The sequence below is a fragment of the Pipistrellus hanaki genome (genome assembly GCF_964339955.1).
Source record: "Pipistrellus hanaki genome assembly, chromosome: 5".
NCBI lineage: Eukaryota > Metazoa > Chordata > Mammalia > Chiroptera > Vespertilionidae > Pipistrellus > Pipistrellus hanaki.
The window spans coordinates 2507537-2521510 of record NC_140507.1 but is presented as its reverse complement, the minus strand read 5'-3'; the positions used below and the strand labels follow the sequence as shown (position 1 = coordinate 2521510).

The 13974-nt window shown below is 47.3% G+C and overlaps 1 protein-coding gene across 2 annotated transcripts; it reads left to right on the top strand.

The window, feature by feature from the left end:
• Positions 1 to 5307: 5307 nt before the first annotated feature.
• On the top strand, positions 5308 to 8867 carry LOC311623794 (putative oncomodulin-2). 2 transcript variants are annotated; one of them, XM_084886239.1, is made up of 5 exons: positions 5308 to 5380; positions 6059 to 6126; positions 6701 to 6833; positions 7223 to 7332; positions 8744 to 8867. In XM_084886239.1, the coding sequence occupies exons 2-5, from the start codon at positions 6066 to 6068 to the stop codon at positions 8767 to 8769; spliced, it is 330 nt and encodes a 109-aa protein (XP_084742365.1). In that variant the 5' UTR covers positions 5308 to 5380; positions 6059 to 6065; the 3' UTR covers positions 8770 to 8867. The 2 variants fall into 2 exon arrangements, with proteins under 2 accessions (XP_084742365.1, XP_084742364.1); XM_084886238.1 differs by lacking the exon at positions 5308 to 5380 and adding an exon at positions 5482 to 5532.
• The last annotated feature ends 5107 nt before the right edge of the window (positions 8868 to 13974 follow it).

The window sequence follows — 13974 nt, the reverse complement described above, 5'->3', positions numbered from 1 at the left end:
TAGAAACATCCATGAGAGAGAGTCATCGATCAGCTGCCTCCTGCACACCCCCCACTGGGGATATGCCCGCAACCAAGGCACATGCCCTTGACCGGAACCGAACCCGGGACCCTTCAGTCCCCAAGCCGACGCTCCATCCATTGAGCCAAACTGGCTTCGGCTGTAGGGTCTTTTTAATAGGAACACTAGCCTGGCCCATGTGGCTCAGTGGCTGATGTCAACCCATGAGAGAGGTCACAATTCAATTCCCTGCCAGGGCACATGCCCACATTGCAGGTTCAATCCCCAGTTGGGGGCGTGCACGAGGCAGCTGATTAATGGTTCCCTCTCATCATTGTTTTGTTTTTGTTTTTCTTTCATTGATGTTTCTCTCTCTCCCTCTTGCTTCCTCTCTGTAATCAATTTAAAAAAAAACAAACAACATAAGGGCACTAATCCCATTTATGAAGGCTCCATCCTCATAATGTAATCACTTACCAAAGGCTCCACCTCCAAATACCATCCACATAGGATTTCAACACATGAATTGGGGTTGGGGGAGACAGACGTTTGGTCTATAGCATAAGCACGTGAAAAGACACTTCTCGTGAGTCCTTAGGGGAATTCACAGTCAAACTGCAATGAGACGCCACTGCCCACTAATGAGAATGTCCCAGATTAAGAAGCCCAACCTGCCAAGTGTTGGTGAGGGTGTGAGGCACTGGAACTCAGAAATATGCTGCCTACGTGCTCAGCAGTTCTCGTGGGTTCTAAGTTGCCTTTCAACATGTTTTTCCTCCTGAAGTGAATGTTCTTGGGAAAAAGGGTTGGCAGTGTCTTACAATGTTACAACTACCATACGACCCAGCTATTCCACTCCAGCTTCCTCTGTGGGAGAACTGGGATTCCAGAGCACACCCTCCTCATCCTGTGAAGAACAGCCACTGCTACAGCCACCATCCCATCTGGGTCAGGGGCGGGAGCTGCCATGGTTACCATGTTCAAGGACTTCTTGGCAAGAAGCTCCTGAGTGCTTTTTTTTTTTTTTTTTTTTTTTCTTCACTAAAAACCTGTCCTTGGAGCTTTTGCCATCTGACCAACTCTGTCGTTTATTTGATTAATTGAATGATTTTGACCAAGGGCAAAAATATGAGGAGAGCCCCAAACTGCTCGGGCAGGTATGAAATGTTAGAGGAGAAAAGAAACAAAATGCGTTAGAAGACTGATTTTTTCATGAACGAGAAATGTGAGCATCACCGTCTCAATTTACCGTTGGGCTGGAGGCAACATTTACTGGACACTGAGTGAGTTAATTAAGGAGAAATCGCAACTAAACCCAACTTAAGGAGGGCTGCTGGCTCTTGTTCCGGGGCCCCCTTTTCTCTGTCTGCTCTCCCCCAGGATGCAGGTGCTGGGGGGGGGGGCTCACTGAATTGCGCCCCCCCCCCCCCCCCCGAGAATCACACCCCAGGGAAAACCATCCAGTAAGACAAACTTCCAGGAAGGGGCACTGTCCCCACAAAGTTCTGGAGACCTCAGATACCAGAGCCAGGTCCAAGACCTAGGAGATTGTTCTAAAGCCTCACCTTCTTATCTGGACAGGATGTGGGGGCCCAGACTTGTTCTGGCTTTTCCAGCTGTCTGACTTTGGGGAATTTACCCAAGCTCACAGAACATCAGGGTTTTTTTTTTTTTTTTTAATTTTATTGATTATGATATCACATAATTGTCCTCATCTCCCCATTCCCATCCCAAATCCCTCCCCACATATGCCCCCAACCCACTGGCTAGGCCCATATGCATGCACACAAGTCCTTTGGTTGATCTCTCCTCCTTACCCCACCCTCCCCTATTTTCCCTCTGCAGTTTGAGAGTCTGATCGCTGCTTCTCTTTGAACATCAGTTTTCTTATTCATTGATTCAATGAATTATTATGGAGTGCCTGTTATATGCCTGGCACAAGGAATAAACATTAATTTAAACGATTGGCTAGTTACTTGAGTAAATATTACTGGCTTGGAAATAATAAATATAAAGTGAGTGGTGTATGTTATAGAGCCCTGGAGATCTCATCGTGTAGACGTGAGAGAATAGAACGTATTTGTATAAGTCTCTGTCCCCAGTTCCTGGCACACAGCTCCTAAGGTCTTTGTAATTTCCTAGGTGGCAAAAGCACTGGGAAACCTTCTGTTCTAATATTTTGTCTTTGACTCTGGATCCTGACAGAGGGCTCCTAAATCGCTTCGAATTTCCTGGGAAATTCCTTTCAAGAAGAGGGCAGACACAAAGGGAGAAGTTTGCCATGTGACGGCAGAGGCAGAGGCTGGGTGATGCAGCTACGAGCCAAGGAGTGCCAAGGGTTGCCAGCAAACACAGGAAGCTAGGAAAGACCAAGGAGGGCCCTCCCTGGAGCTTTTCGTGGGAGCCTTGAAACACCTGGATTTGACTTCCGGCCTCCAGAACTTGACAATGGATTCCTCCTGTTCTCAGCCACACAATCTGTGGTGCTTCATTGTGGAAGCCCTGGGAAATTCAGACACTGGGGCTTTAAAAAGGTCCACCCACCCAGCTTGGAGGGGAGTCCAAGTGGATGAGGGCTGGCCAGTCAGGAATACAGTGCAGCTGTTCCCAAAAGAGATGCCAGTGCCTCCGGCTAGGGTGGTGAGAGTGAGGTGTGGAAAGAAGACAAGTCCAGGAATGCTTAGGAGGTGACATCTATTGAGAGACTACTCAAGTGGCAAACATTGAAACGTGGTCTTCAGACATGTTCAGGAGCTTTGTCACCGACAAGGTGGGCACAGGCCGTGATGGCACCTAGGACAGGCCAGTGAGTCAGGAGATGGGTGAGGCCAGCGTGGGTGGAGAGATGCCACAGGGCTACGGAAGCAGCAGATGATTAGAGTGGGGGCCCTGGGTGGAGGAAGTCTGTGGGTTAAGAGGCACCTTGGGGATCTGCATTAAAGCAGGTGGTCGGCTGAAGCATCAAATATCTGAGGGTCCAGGGCCATTGTCCGTAACAAAGCCCAAATACACACCCTGGCTTCCCGGCTGCAGACATTGCTAGCCGATCCCAGCATCCACTCCGTCCATGCTGGAGCAGAATGGGCACAGAAGATATCCTCTGGCAATCCCAGGACAGGGGTGGGGTTCAGCAGGGGACGCAGCCCTCTCCAGACATTTGCAGATCTGCACTTGGTCCCCTGATCCTCAGAGGAACTGGGAAGTTGACAGAGCAGGTGCTTGCAGGACTCCTATTTTCAGAGGAAGCTGAGGCCCAGAAGCCCACAGCTGGCATAAAGGACAGAGCTGGGCTTGAATGAAGATCCACTTCCAAACCTTCCTCCTGCTCTTCCCTGGGAGTGGTTGTGACTTGGCGGCCAAAATAATGAAGACTACTGAACCAGCATTTTTTTAATTGTGGTAGAATACACATAGTACGAACTTCACCATTTTAACCGCTTTTAAGTGTACAGTTCTGTGGCTTTTCCTGCTGATGTGCAACCATTATCACCATCCATCCACAGAACTCGTTCATTTTCCCAAACTGGGATGGACTTGACCAGTACTCACCATCCCCCTCCCAACCCCAACACCCACCCTCCTACTTTCTGTGCCTGCAAACTTGGCTCCAGGTGCCTCATATTAGCGGAATCATAGGTTATTTGTCTTTTTGTGTCAATCAACATTTTCACCCCTGATTGCACACAGTGAAATTCAAGTCATAATCTTGGCCAGTGTGCTGATTTAAATGAAGTTTACTAACTCTGCTATCTTTATTTTCTACCAGAAAAACATGTGTCTTGGTTTAACTCATATGCTATTTTCATGTAAGTGGGCAGGTTTTTGTGTGTCTTTTTAAATCTCTATGGACAATCATAAAGCCTTCCCTGGGAGGGGAAAAAAGGCTCAGAGAGTTTCCATGACAACTTAATGTCAGAAACCTAAATCAAAACTCTTGAGACTTATTTTCAGAAACTGTTTTCTAAGAGTTAGGCAAGTTGATGCTGGCTGGTAATCCTGTTTTCAAGTTGAGTTTTTGGGTGGTGTGTGTGTGTGTGTGTGTGTATGTTTGCGTGTGCATGTGTGTTTGCTGTTTTTATGTATCTACTCACTAAATAATAACAGGTCAGGCACGATGCTAGTGGGCACTGGGCCACACAATGTGGGCAGGACAGAAATGGCGCTTGGCCCGAGGTTTGGTAATTTAAGAAATGCTGTCGCTGTTCCTGAGAGAAACTTTTATTGTTAGCATGAGCTGAAGTCCGATGCTGGGGTGGGGGGCAGAGAATAGATTTGGGGCAAATTGAAGATGACCAATCAGATGGCATTGCCCACAGAGGAGTCTGGGGCCTCTGCTTGGGCCCCTGAGTTGTCTCCTTCTAAGCCACTGAATAGTTCTGGTTGCAACATGGGACTGGTTTTTGACTTTAAAAAGAAGGAAATCCTGGCATGTTACCGTTTGGATGAACCTTGAAGACATGTGCAAGTGGAACAAGCCATCACAAGAAGACAAGCAGGCCATGGTTCCATCTGTAGGAGCACCTAGTGCAGTCGGACTCCTGGAGGCAGAGAGCAGATAGTGGTTGCCAGGGGCTGGGAGGAGGGGAATGGGAGCTCTGGTCCAATGGGCACAGAGATCAGTTTTGCAAGATGAACAAGTTCTAGAGATCTGTTGTACAACCAGCCACATGCCTCTGGTTAATGCTACTGTCCTGCAGGGATACTTAAAATGTGTTTATTTACTGCAGTTAAAAAACAAGAGTCTAGGACAGCCCTGGCCATAAAGGGGCCTCAATGTTTGCTCAATGCAATCATCTTGCTGGCTCCAGTCCTGGCCTGACATTTTTGCTGCCAATGTTGGCTATGGGGTTGGGAATGGTTGGTGGTTCGCCCTCCGCTGCCTTTTTAGTGTGCGCAACTTAAGATACAGCGGGGAGATAGCAAAGTCAAGGCTTTTCTAGAAAGCCACCTACCCGGGATCGTTCATGTTCTGGACAAGTTCTGCGTCCATCCGACACACTGACTGTGAGTCTCACTATGGACGGAGGTCGGCCTCCCACGGCCACAGTCTGTTAAAAACAAACCTGCGTCAGGAGGCAACCATTACATCTGGGTGCCCTTTATAATTTACGGATCACCCCACATGCGCCCACCTCATTTCGGCCGCTTTCTGGCCTCCAGTGCCTTCTCCAGGCGTCACCAGAGGGGTGTGTTTGCAGAACTGACGCCTTCGTTAAGGCTTGTTTTTAAAAATTGGCTGAACCCACCCACCTTCCCTTGAGATATAAATAGAAAAAAAGGAGGCTTAATTAGTAAGGCAAGACATTTGAGCTATGTCCACTTGATCCTCGAAAAGGAAATCTAAGAGGTTCTTACTATCACTTTTTCAATCCTATATAAGGTAGGTCGGTAAGGACGCAAACGCACATCCGTTTTTTTGCTCCTTCAACTCTTTTTTCTGAATCTTCTTGGGGGGAAATCTAAGACGGTGAGTAGCTGGTGGACCCACCAGACCCCAGACTCTTCTTTCCTACACGCATTCTTGTTAGGCTGGTGCGTGCTGCGCTCAGATTTCTCTGTTCCCATGGAGTTGACACCTGGGAGAATTCTGATCTCTGGAAGATGGGCTTTTCATGTCTCTGATTCCCATCCTTCTGGAGAAATAGCATCTCTCCCACAGAAGGTCTATCCTTTCCCACGTGGAATTTGCAACATCGCATTTCTCTGGCGGGTGTAGGAAGATGCTATTGCAACTGTAACATGCTTTACTTCGGAATGGTTTGTAGATGCTTATATAAGAGGTCAATTTTGTAAATGTAATTTTGATAAGAAAATGAAATCAAACTGGTTTTCATCTTTGGAGTATATTCGGGAGAGGGCCCTGAGACAAAGATGGCTGCGGTCTTTCCAGTATTTGGTTTCTGTTTGGATATTCTGTCCCATCACTTAATACCACGCTTATCACATTTTTAAAATTCTCAAAGAATGTACTGTTTCCACGGGCTAAAGAGGGGGGCCTCCCCCAAGATGAGCCTGTTCCTGCGCCCACTCACCAGACGCCCCTTCTCCCGCGCGGCAGGTGGACAATGAGCATCACAGACGTCCTCTGTGCGGAAGACATTGCGGCCGCCCTGCAGGAGTGCCAAGGTAAAGGGCAACTGAGGCACGGGCGGGTTTTTCCCTGGTGCTTGCACTTCCGGCAAAGCCACAAAAAATTAACGCGTGAACTTTGCCGAAAGTTCATGAGATCAGAGAATAAAACTGTTATTGATTAACTAAGATTACGGGGACATGAGATCTCATTTCTGTAAGGCGAGAGAAACGCACAGTGAGAAAAGAGGTCAGTGGCTGCTATGCACCTGTTTGACTCCAACAATCGCATTCCCCTCCCCGCCGAGGCCAGGGAGGCCAGGGGCTTGGGGACACGGCCTGTAAAATGGGCAGAGAAGGCACAGGGAAGCAGAGAGAGATGGGGGAATCAGTGGAGAGAAAAGCTGGGGTGGGGGCAGCAGATGATACCCGAAGCCACCCAATCTTGGCTGCTTAAGAATCTTGAGCCAGTCGCAGCCCTCTTTGTCTATAAAAAGATCTATTTTTTTGAGCAGAGCATCCTTGTGGCTCAATGACACCATTGTTTTTAATAACCCATGCTTTCAGCATCTTGGCCAAACATGGGATGCGGTCCAGTGAGCACCGGAATAACCCTTTCTCTGTTCTTCAGACCCAGATACTTTTGAGCCCCAAAAATTCTTCCAGACATCGGGCCTCTCCAAGATGTCGGCCAGCCAGGTGAAGGATGTGTTCCGGTTCATAGACAACGACCAGAGTGGCTACCTGGATGAAGAAGAGCTGAAGTAAGCTTTGACCTGAGCCTGTCTGGCGCTGCTGGTGGGGCTGGGGTGCCGTGGAGGCCAGCTGCTCGGCATTTCTTCATGGGAAGGACCGGAGTCCGCGGGCCACATGTCAAAACATGGGCACCTAAGACTGGCGGGGCCAAGAGGAACTGGTTTTAGGGGTTTTCCTTGGCCAATGGACTTAGCAACAAAACTCTGAAAAAAACTCTCTGAAACTAAATGCCCAGCAAACGCTTTCTACAATGAGGAAGAACTTTGCTTGCTCAGACCTTGACTGATGCCCGAAATTGCTGGGAGCAGGTGGTCTGTCACTTCAGGAGGAAAAGAAAGGGTAAGCGGGGCAGTGCCTGGACTTTCAGAAAATCCCCCGGGTCTCTGTTATCCTGTAGGTTTTTCCTCCAGAAGTTTGAGAGTGGTGCTAGAGAGCTGACCGAGACAGAGACCAAGTCCCTGATGGCGGCTGCAGATAACGATGGAGATGGGAAAATCGGGGCTGAGGGTAAGCTCACACCTCACAGACCATGAAACACTCGCTCAAGGAGCATCAGGGCACTTGGGCCGTGAGAGCAGATGGATGTGGGTTAAAAGCCCCCTTTCTTAACCTTGCTGAGCCTCCGTCTTCTCATCTGTGAAATGGGACTAAAGTGAGGGTGCAATTGATGTAAGGAAAGACTGGCATGTGCCTGAGGCTGTACCATGGAAGCTGGTCCTGCTGGCCACTGTCTATGAACCAGGAAATATCCTTTACCTGATTAGGGGACTAGCGAGTTGCCTGGCCAATTATTTGCAAGACAGCTTGGTTTGCTTTGAAAATAAGGAAAGGAATCCCCACCCGAGGCATTTAAGCCCCTCTGAGCGAGGGAGGGATCCACAATCTCAAGAGTGTCTCAGGCTTAAAGGGCCTATTGTCTAGAGCAGGAAAGCCTCTTAGCTTTAAGAGTTTAAACAAATACGTTTTATTGGATTTAGCCCACAGAATGGACAATGTTACCCAGAGACCACATAACAAGCTGAAACCCCATTCACGGAGTCTTCTGTGTGCAGAGCCCGCACACCACTTGCAGCACACTTGTCTGGTGCAGGGTGTGTTCATAGGATTCTGTCCTGCTGCTCGTGTGCTCGCTAGCTACTATGCGCATGCCAACGCAGAATGGATGTGTGGCCTTATGGTGGTATTCTCCTGAAATTAAAAACTGCGCCTTTAGATGCTTATTTTAAAATCTCATCCACATGATGCCAGGATACCTGTGCACACCGGGAGCTGGTGTCACTTCTAGTCTGGGTAAGGAGAGATTGATTTTTCCAACCTAACCATGAAAGACTTCCAAACAGGCAAAGTTTCCTAGTAAATACGAAGTAAATCCTGTGTTCGATTCCTATCCGGAGCGTCTACGTCATTATTAGTAATATTATTATTAACTTTCAGTAATATAAACTGTTGGGGGCATGGTAAAGATTCAAAGAGAAAAGTGAGTTCCAATTCTCATCTTATGAAATGTTTCCAAAAATGCAAAATGTGGCCAAAGAATAGAAGAAAACCTCCCATTTCTGTCCTAAACTGACCAGACAAAAAGGTAAAGTTCACGGACTGTGATCGGCCGTTGTACCGAATTCTCTCTTGGCCAAGGAGAAGGGGCGGGGAGGGGAGGAGGGGGGCAGGTTCTAACACAGGGGCTCTGAGCACAGCTACAGGAGGTGCTTACAGGAGACCAGGCAGGAGGAGGGGACACTTAGACCGCCTGCATGTGGTCGGTGCGCTCACACTTCCTTCCTTCTGTGGCCTTTGAGGGGCCATGCCCACCACCTGACATTTGCTCCCCTTCTTTCCTCTTCAGAACTTTCTCGGGCCACAGTGTCTGTAAGGGACTGAGCCATCCCCACTGACCCTGTTCTCACCTCTTCTGTTCTAGAATTCCAGGAAATGGTACATTCTTAAAGAGCCCAGACCTTGGAGATAGACACAATCAGCTGGAAGGCCTCCCAAACCCCAGGAAACGGGAAACCCCACATCTCCCCCTAATTTATTTATTTACTAACTTCCCCTGGAGTGCTCCTGCGGCCCGCGGTGTTTAGTGAGTAACAGACTTTTCGGCGGTGGGTTTGCCCTGATGACTCTGGGAGGCCCCAGCAGAAACGCCTTTAACATCATCCAATAAAGACACGTTTCTCATCACCTGCTGGTGTGTGGGTGTGGTTTTTTCTCAGGAAGGGAGACGATGGGAGCACTTAGGGAACTCTTAGAGATGCCTGGTCCCAGCAAGCACTAAGCAAGCAGCGTTTGTGCTGTGCATGAGCGAACAGAGAAAACAGGTTGGAAAAAAATGTCACAGACAAGTTGGCACTGGCAAGCTAGGTTTTTCTCTGCGATTTATCCGCGTCAGAGAGTATTAGGAAGGGGTTTAGACAGCATAAATCTGCTCTTGCTTATGTGCTTTCTGCCACTGGGTGTTAGGTTTCCATAAGAGAGCTTTAAGGAAAAGCAACTAGGACAAGGCAGAAAAAAGTGGGGGGCCACAGTGGGGGGTGAGGCCCAGGAGGCTGACCATGCTAGGTGAGCACAGCAGACCCATTTTCAAACCTGTTGTTTCGTTTTCTTAAAAAAAAACAAGCTGAGACTTTCCTGTTCTGACCCGACTCCTGCTGCTCCCCCCCTTTCTCAGCCCTATTTTCCTGGCTTCTATTTGATGCCACCTGAACCAATTACACCGAGAATTGCCTAACATCCGAGGCGAGCTGGGAGGTCCTGTTACAGACGGCATGAGGGGGGGCGGTCTCGGGCCAGGAAACTCTCCCTGGGCTGCCTTCCAGGTGGCAGGCTGACGCTCTGCTCCGGCTGCCCGCCCCGGGGGCCCAGGGCTCCTGGGAGGAACTGGGCATTTCTCTGGGCACCCTTTTAAAAACTCAGTCTGAAGGCCCTGGGCTCTTCCATCATTCAGTAACTGTGAACCCCCGGGTTTTAGGTCATGTGAGCACAACTTTTAAAGTCTGGGGGCGTAGACTACTGGGGGGCCTCAAAGTGACTTTAGAGGGACAGGATGAACACTTGTTTAACAACCACGTGTTTAATTTATGTGCATCAGAGAAAACAAGCCCGAACACGTGGCCCCAGTACCCGAGACCAGGCTAAGGGGAGCAGGAGACCTTGGAGAGCACAGCAACCTGGAGGACGAGTATCAGTGGGGATGGGATTCAGGGGACAAAACCACAAAGGCAATTTTCAAAAGAGTCAAAATGGGGAAACACAGCTGGGAAGTGAAGAAGTCTTTGGGGAGAGCCGGACAGCCACACTGTCACTTCGTGGCGGCTCCTCCATTGCCTCCCTGCACACCCCTGTACCCCATCCTCTCCTAGCCTCACCCCTGCCTGCACTCCATCCTCCTCTCACCCCCTGCCTTCCTCTTGGCTTGTGAAAATGTCCCCCAGACTGCATTTGTCAATCCCTCGAAATGGGAGGGCCTTCCTGGCCTCTGCTGACCTACGAGGCTTGATTCTTAAAGCAGACGCCATTCTGCCCTCACCTCCCACCATACGCAGATGCGCAGATCCTCCCCTTCCTCTGGGCTCACCCCGTTCCCCTTCCTCAGCAAAGGCAGCCTCTGAGTAGCTCCAAGTGATCCCACAGCCCTTCCACCGCAGGGCTCTGGCCACCGTCTGCTTCAGAGAAACATGTGAATATTGATGCTTTAAAAATAACGGTGGTGAGCTGTTAATTGGTCATTAAAAGCCAGCACCACCCTCTGGACCAGCAAAGGCCGTCTCATCCCCCAATGGAAGCAAAGATCCTGGGTTTCTCTTCTTTCCTCTCTGCCACTCAGAGGGCATCTGTATGAGAATCACGGCTAGAAGGGTCCTTCGGAGCACGGGATGCTGTATCATTGGGGCACACTGACGTTCTGTCTTGGGGAAAATGGTTAGAAGGCAGATGTATACGAGAGGATAAATTGCCACAAATTGTCCATACAGTGACGGTCAGCTCTTCATGAATTTGGTTCATTCTACTGTTTCAAAAGTATAATTCAAATTATTTTTGCCCATTTTAAATAGAGTACTTTTTCATTTTTCCAACCCAGTTTTAGGAAATTAATTTTAGAGTCTCTGCCAACAGACAAGAAGTAGCAATCAAAGGAGACATCTTTCTGTGTTTAACACCCAAAAAGTGCCGGGTGGTGTGCTTAAATGAAACAATAATCTTGTCTTTACCCATATCAATGTTTAATTATGTTATTTGGATTTAGGTGTTTTGGGGAGCAGGGGTGGGCATTCCATTTCTGAATACAGGTAATAACAGCTCTGGGAGTTTGATCACTTTTGTTAATTAGCACTGTTTTTTGTTTTGTTTTGTTTTGTTATTTTTCTAGGTTTAAATATCGCAAAAACATTAGCATTTCCAAATCTTTGGTAAAGTATGATTTGAAAACAAAAACAAAAAATGTTTTCAGAACTACTCAACTTTAGTCATTATATAAATTTCATGCAAAGCAAATGGGTCCTATTCAGTATGTCCCTCACAGAAAAAAAAAGAGCGAAAGGATATACAGCAAAATGCCAACAGTATGACCGCCAGCTGGGAGGATCACAGAACAGTGAGATAAGACTGGGGCCTTTCTAAAAGCAGCGCTGAGTAATTACAGAACACTCAACACAAAGACGCAGAATTCACTCAGTTATTCACACCAAGCCAAAGGAACAAATTCTGATTTCAATAAGGCCCTGCATACTTACCATGTTCCTGAAATTTCCACTCAGTTCTTTTAGACTCAACTGTAATTCTATTATATATGCCAGGGAACATTTTTAAATATAACACATCCAGAGTCAAATCAAAACTGGAAAAACCCTAAATGAAATCCCAACAACCCAGGAAAGGACTTGACAGGCATCTAAACAACTTCACCTTTGTGGCTGTTTGCTCGGCTGGCCTAGCTTGCAGGTGCCCACCGACCTGCCTGGAGGAATCATGTATTCTGCCTTTGAAACGAGGGTCTGGGTGGCATCACGGGGACAGAAGTCATGTCTATTCTTTTTCCTGATTGCTTATAAAATAGGGAAGTAACAGTACCTTTAATTTGGACTGTTTTTACTTATCATTTTGTCTCATACTTTATAATAAACGGAACATGATCGCAATGCCAGCTTCATGAATGCTCCATCAATGCTGAGGCTTATAAGAAGGATTAAAATATTTCAACTATCATTGGGTGTTTGGCTTCAGGACAGCATATTATAAAATACGTGCATGATTTTTTTAATGTATAGGCTTTCACAGCCCCTGCCAGCTCAAATAGAGTGTGCAGCCAACAAGGGAGGTTTCTAAAATACTTGTCTGTTGGTTTACAAGCTCCATAGCTCATTCTGCGTAACGACTGCAGTTTAATGTTGTGTAATGAGTACCCGGGAATCCAATTTCAAGCAAAAACCTATCTTCTATCTCCTCTGCTCATGCTCAGGGGTGGGATTACTGTGCAAACACTTAAGAAGACAGATGAAATTGGAATCACCAGGATCGCTTCCACCGGGCCTGTTAATTTATTCACTGGGAAGGCTATTCATTTACATAATGTTGTAACTGGCTTCCAAAAGCAACTTTTTTGGCCAGGGAGTGGATTTTGACATCATTTGCATAGGACTTCTACAATGAATATATGGGTTCACACCTTAAATTACTTTTGAGTCGTAAAGTATTTGAAGCAGTCAGGTGGGAATACGCAGAGACATAAACACCTGTGTACCTATCCTCCTCACTTGATGGAATCTTGATGTGAATTGTCTGGTGGCTTGGTAACCTGTCAACTAGCGTAGGCTGTAGGTACCGTTAGGCTGGGCCACAAGAGCCATTTGGCCTGAGATTTGGAGGGTGGGGGAGAAGCAACTGTCGGAGTATTTATCCTCCGGAAGTCCGTGTGGGGTGGTCACTTACCTTCCAGCTCACCTCCTTGGTGTGGGCTCCTTCTCCAGCTCCCAGTTCCAGATGTAGGTTTCCTTCAGTGACGAGGGACACCGGCTTTACCTGGAGAACTCCCCATTATCGGAGTTGGGGGTGTGGGACACTCGCATGAATTCCAGTCTGTCCTCCTGGGTCCCAGCCTGTCTTCGTTCTCTCTCTTTATATCCATCATCCCTTTCTGACTGCCTGCTCTGCAGACATACAAAAAGTAGGTTTATAGTTGTGAGTGCACAAAACAGTTTATTCTTGTATTATTAATTATTAACTATTATATTATTAGTGTCCCAGTGCACAGATTCATGCATACTGAAAGGAAATTAATTAGAAGAAATATTTTAATATTGCTATTCACCCTTTCTCTATAATAGAAGTGTTAACCAAATTTGCGATTGACAATGACAGATGCAAACACACAGGTACGATTGATGCCAGCGAGAGCTTCATTATATCGCACATGTGTGAGTCAACTTAGCCTTTAATTAGACCTGCTTTCTGAATTAGCCATACTTTTTCCAGCCCAGTGAAGCCCCCCCAACTTCTCTTTCAGATAATTGTCAGCAACACAGCAGTAAATATCAACACAAAGCAGATTATTATTATAGATCACACAGGGAGAACGAAGGGTAAAATATTTAACTGCAGCAGTGTTTGATTATATTCTACACAGTGAGAAAACCTGGATTCATTTTCAAGTTCCACCATTTATTACTTCTTTTCAGTCGGGTCAAGTTTCTAAACTTTCTAAATCTCTGTTTTTTGACTAATTAAAAGAAAATAAGATTCTACTGAGTCCTCTATCTACCTACTCCAGGACTTCTGTGGGGATCAAATGAAATGAGACATTAGAAAATGCTTCACAGACATTTGGTTGAACTGTAAAATGTTTGCACCTGGCTATAAAGTAAATTGGGTTCCTGGGCTGAAGAAACTCCAAGGAGGCTAGTCGCTAGGGAGAGGAAGCTGGACGTTGCTATTTGACGTCATTACCTGGTGCCCACAACCACTGTTTCTGGGCTGGGCTGGGATGTAGGCTGCATTTTGCGCCATAGGGTCTTGGCAGTATTGACTGTGATTTGGTGGAGTGTTGTTCCAGGATGGTGGCGGGGTCTGTGTCCCATTTGGGGGAAGCCAAGTGTTGGTTTGTTGGTGCCAGGTGCCCCCTGGTGGTCAGTATGCATCATAGCTACCAGTTGGAGG

What these genes read in the sequence shown, in the direction of transcription:
- LOC311623794 (XM_084886239.1), top strand. Translation starts at nt 6,066, where the DNA reads ATGAGCATCACAGACGTCCTCTGTGCGGAAGACATTGCGGCCGCCCTG. An exon ending in CTGGATGAAGAAGAGCTGAA is followed by an intron (nt 6,834 to 7,222) that starts GTAAGCTTTGAC and finishes GTTATCCTGTAG; the next exon opens with GTTTTTCCTCCAGAAGTTTG. An exon ending in TGGGAAAATCGGGGCTGAGG is followed by an intron (nt 7,333 to 8,743) that starts GTAAGCTCACAC and finishes CTTCTGTTCTAG; the next exon opens with AATTCCAGGAAATGGTACAT.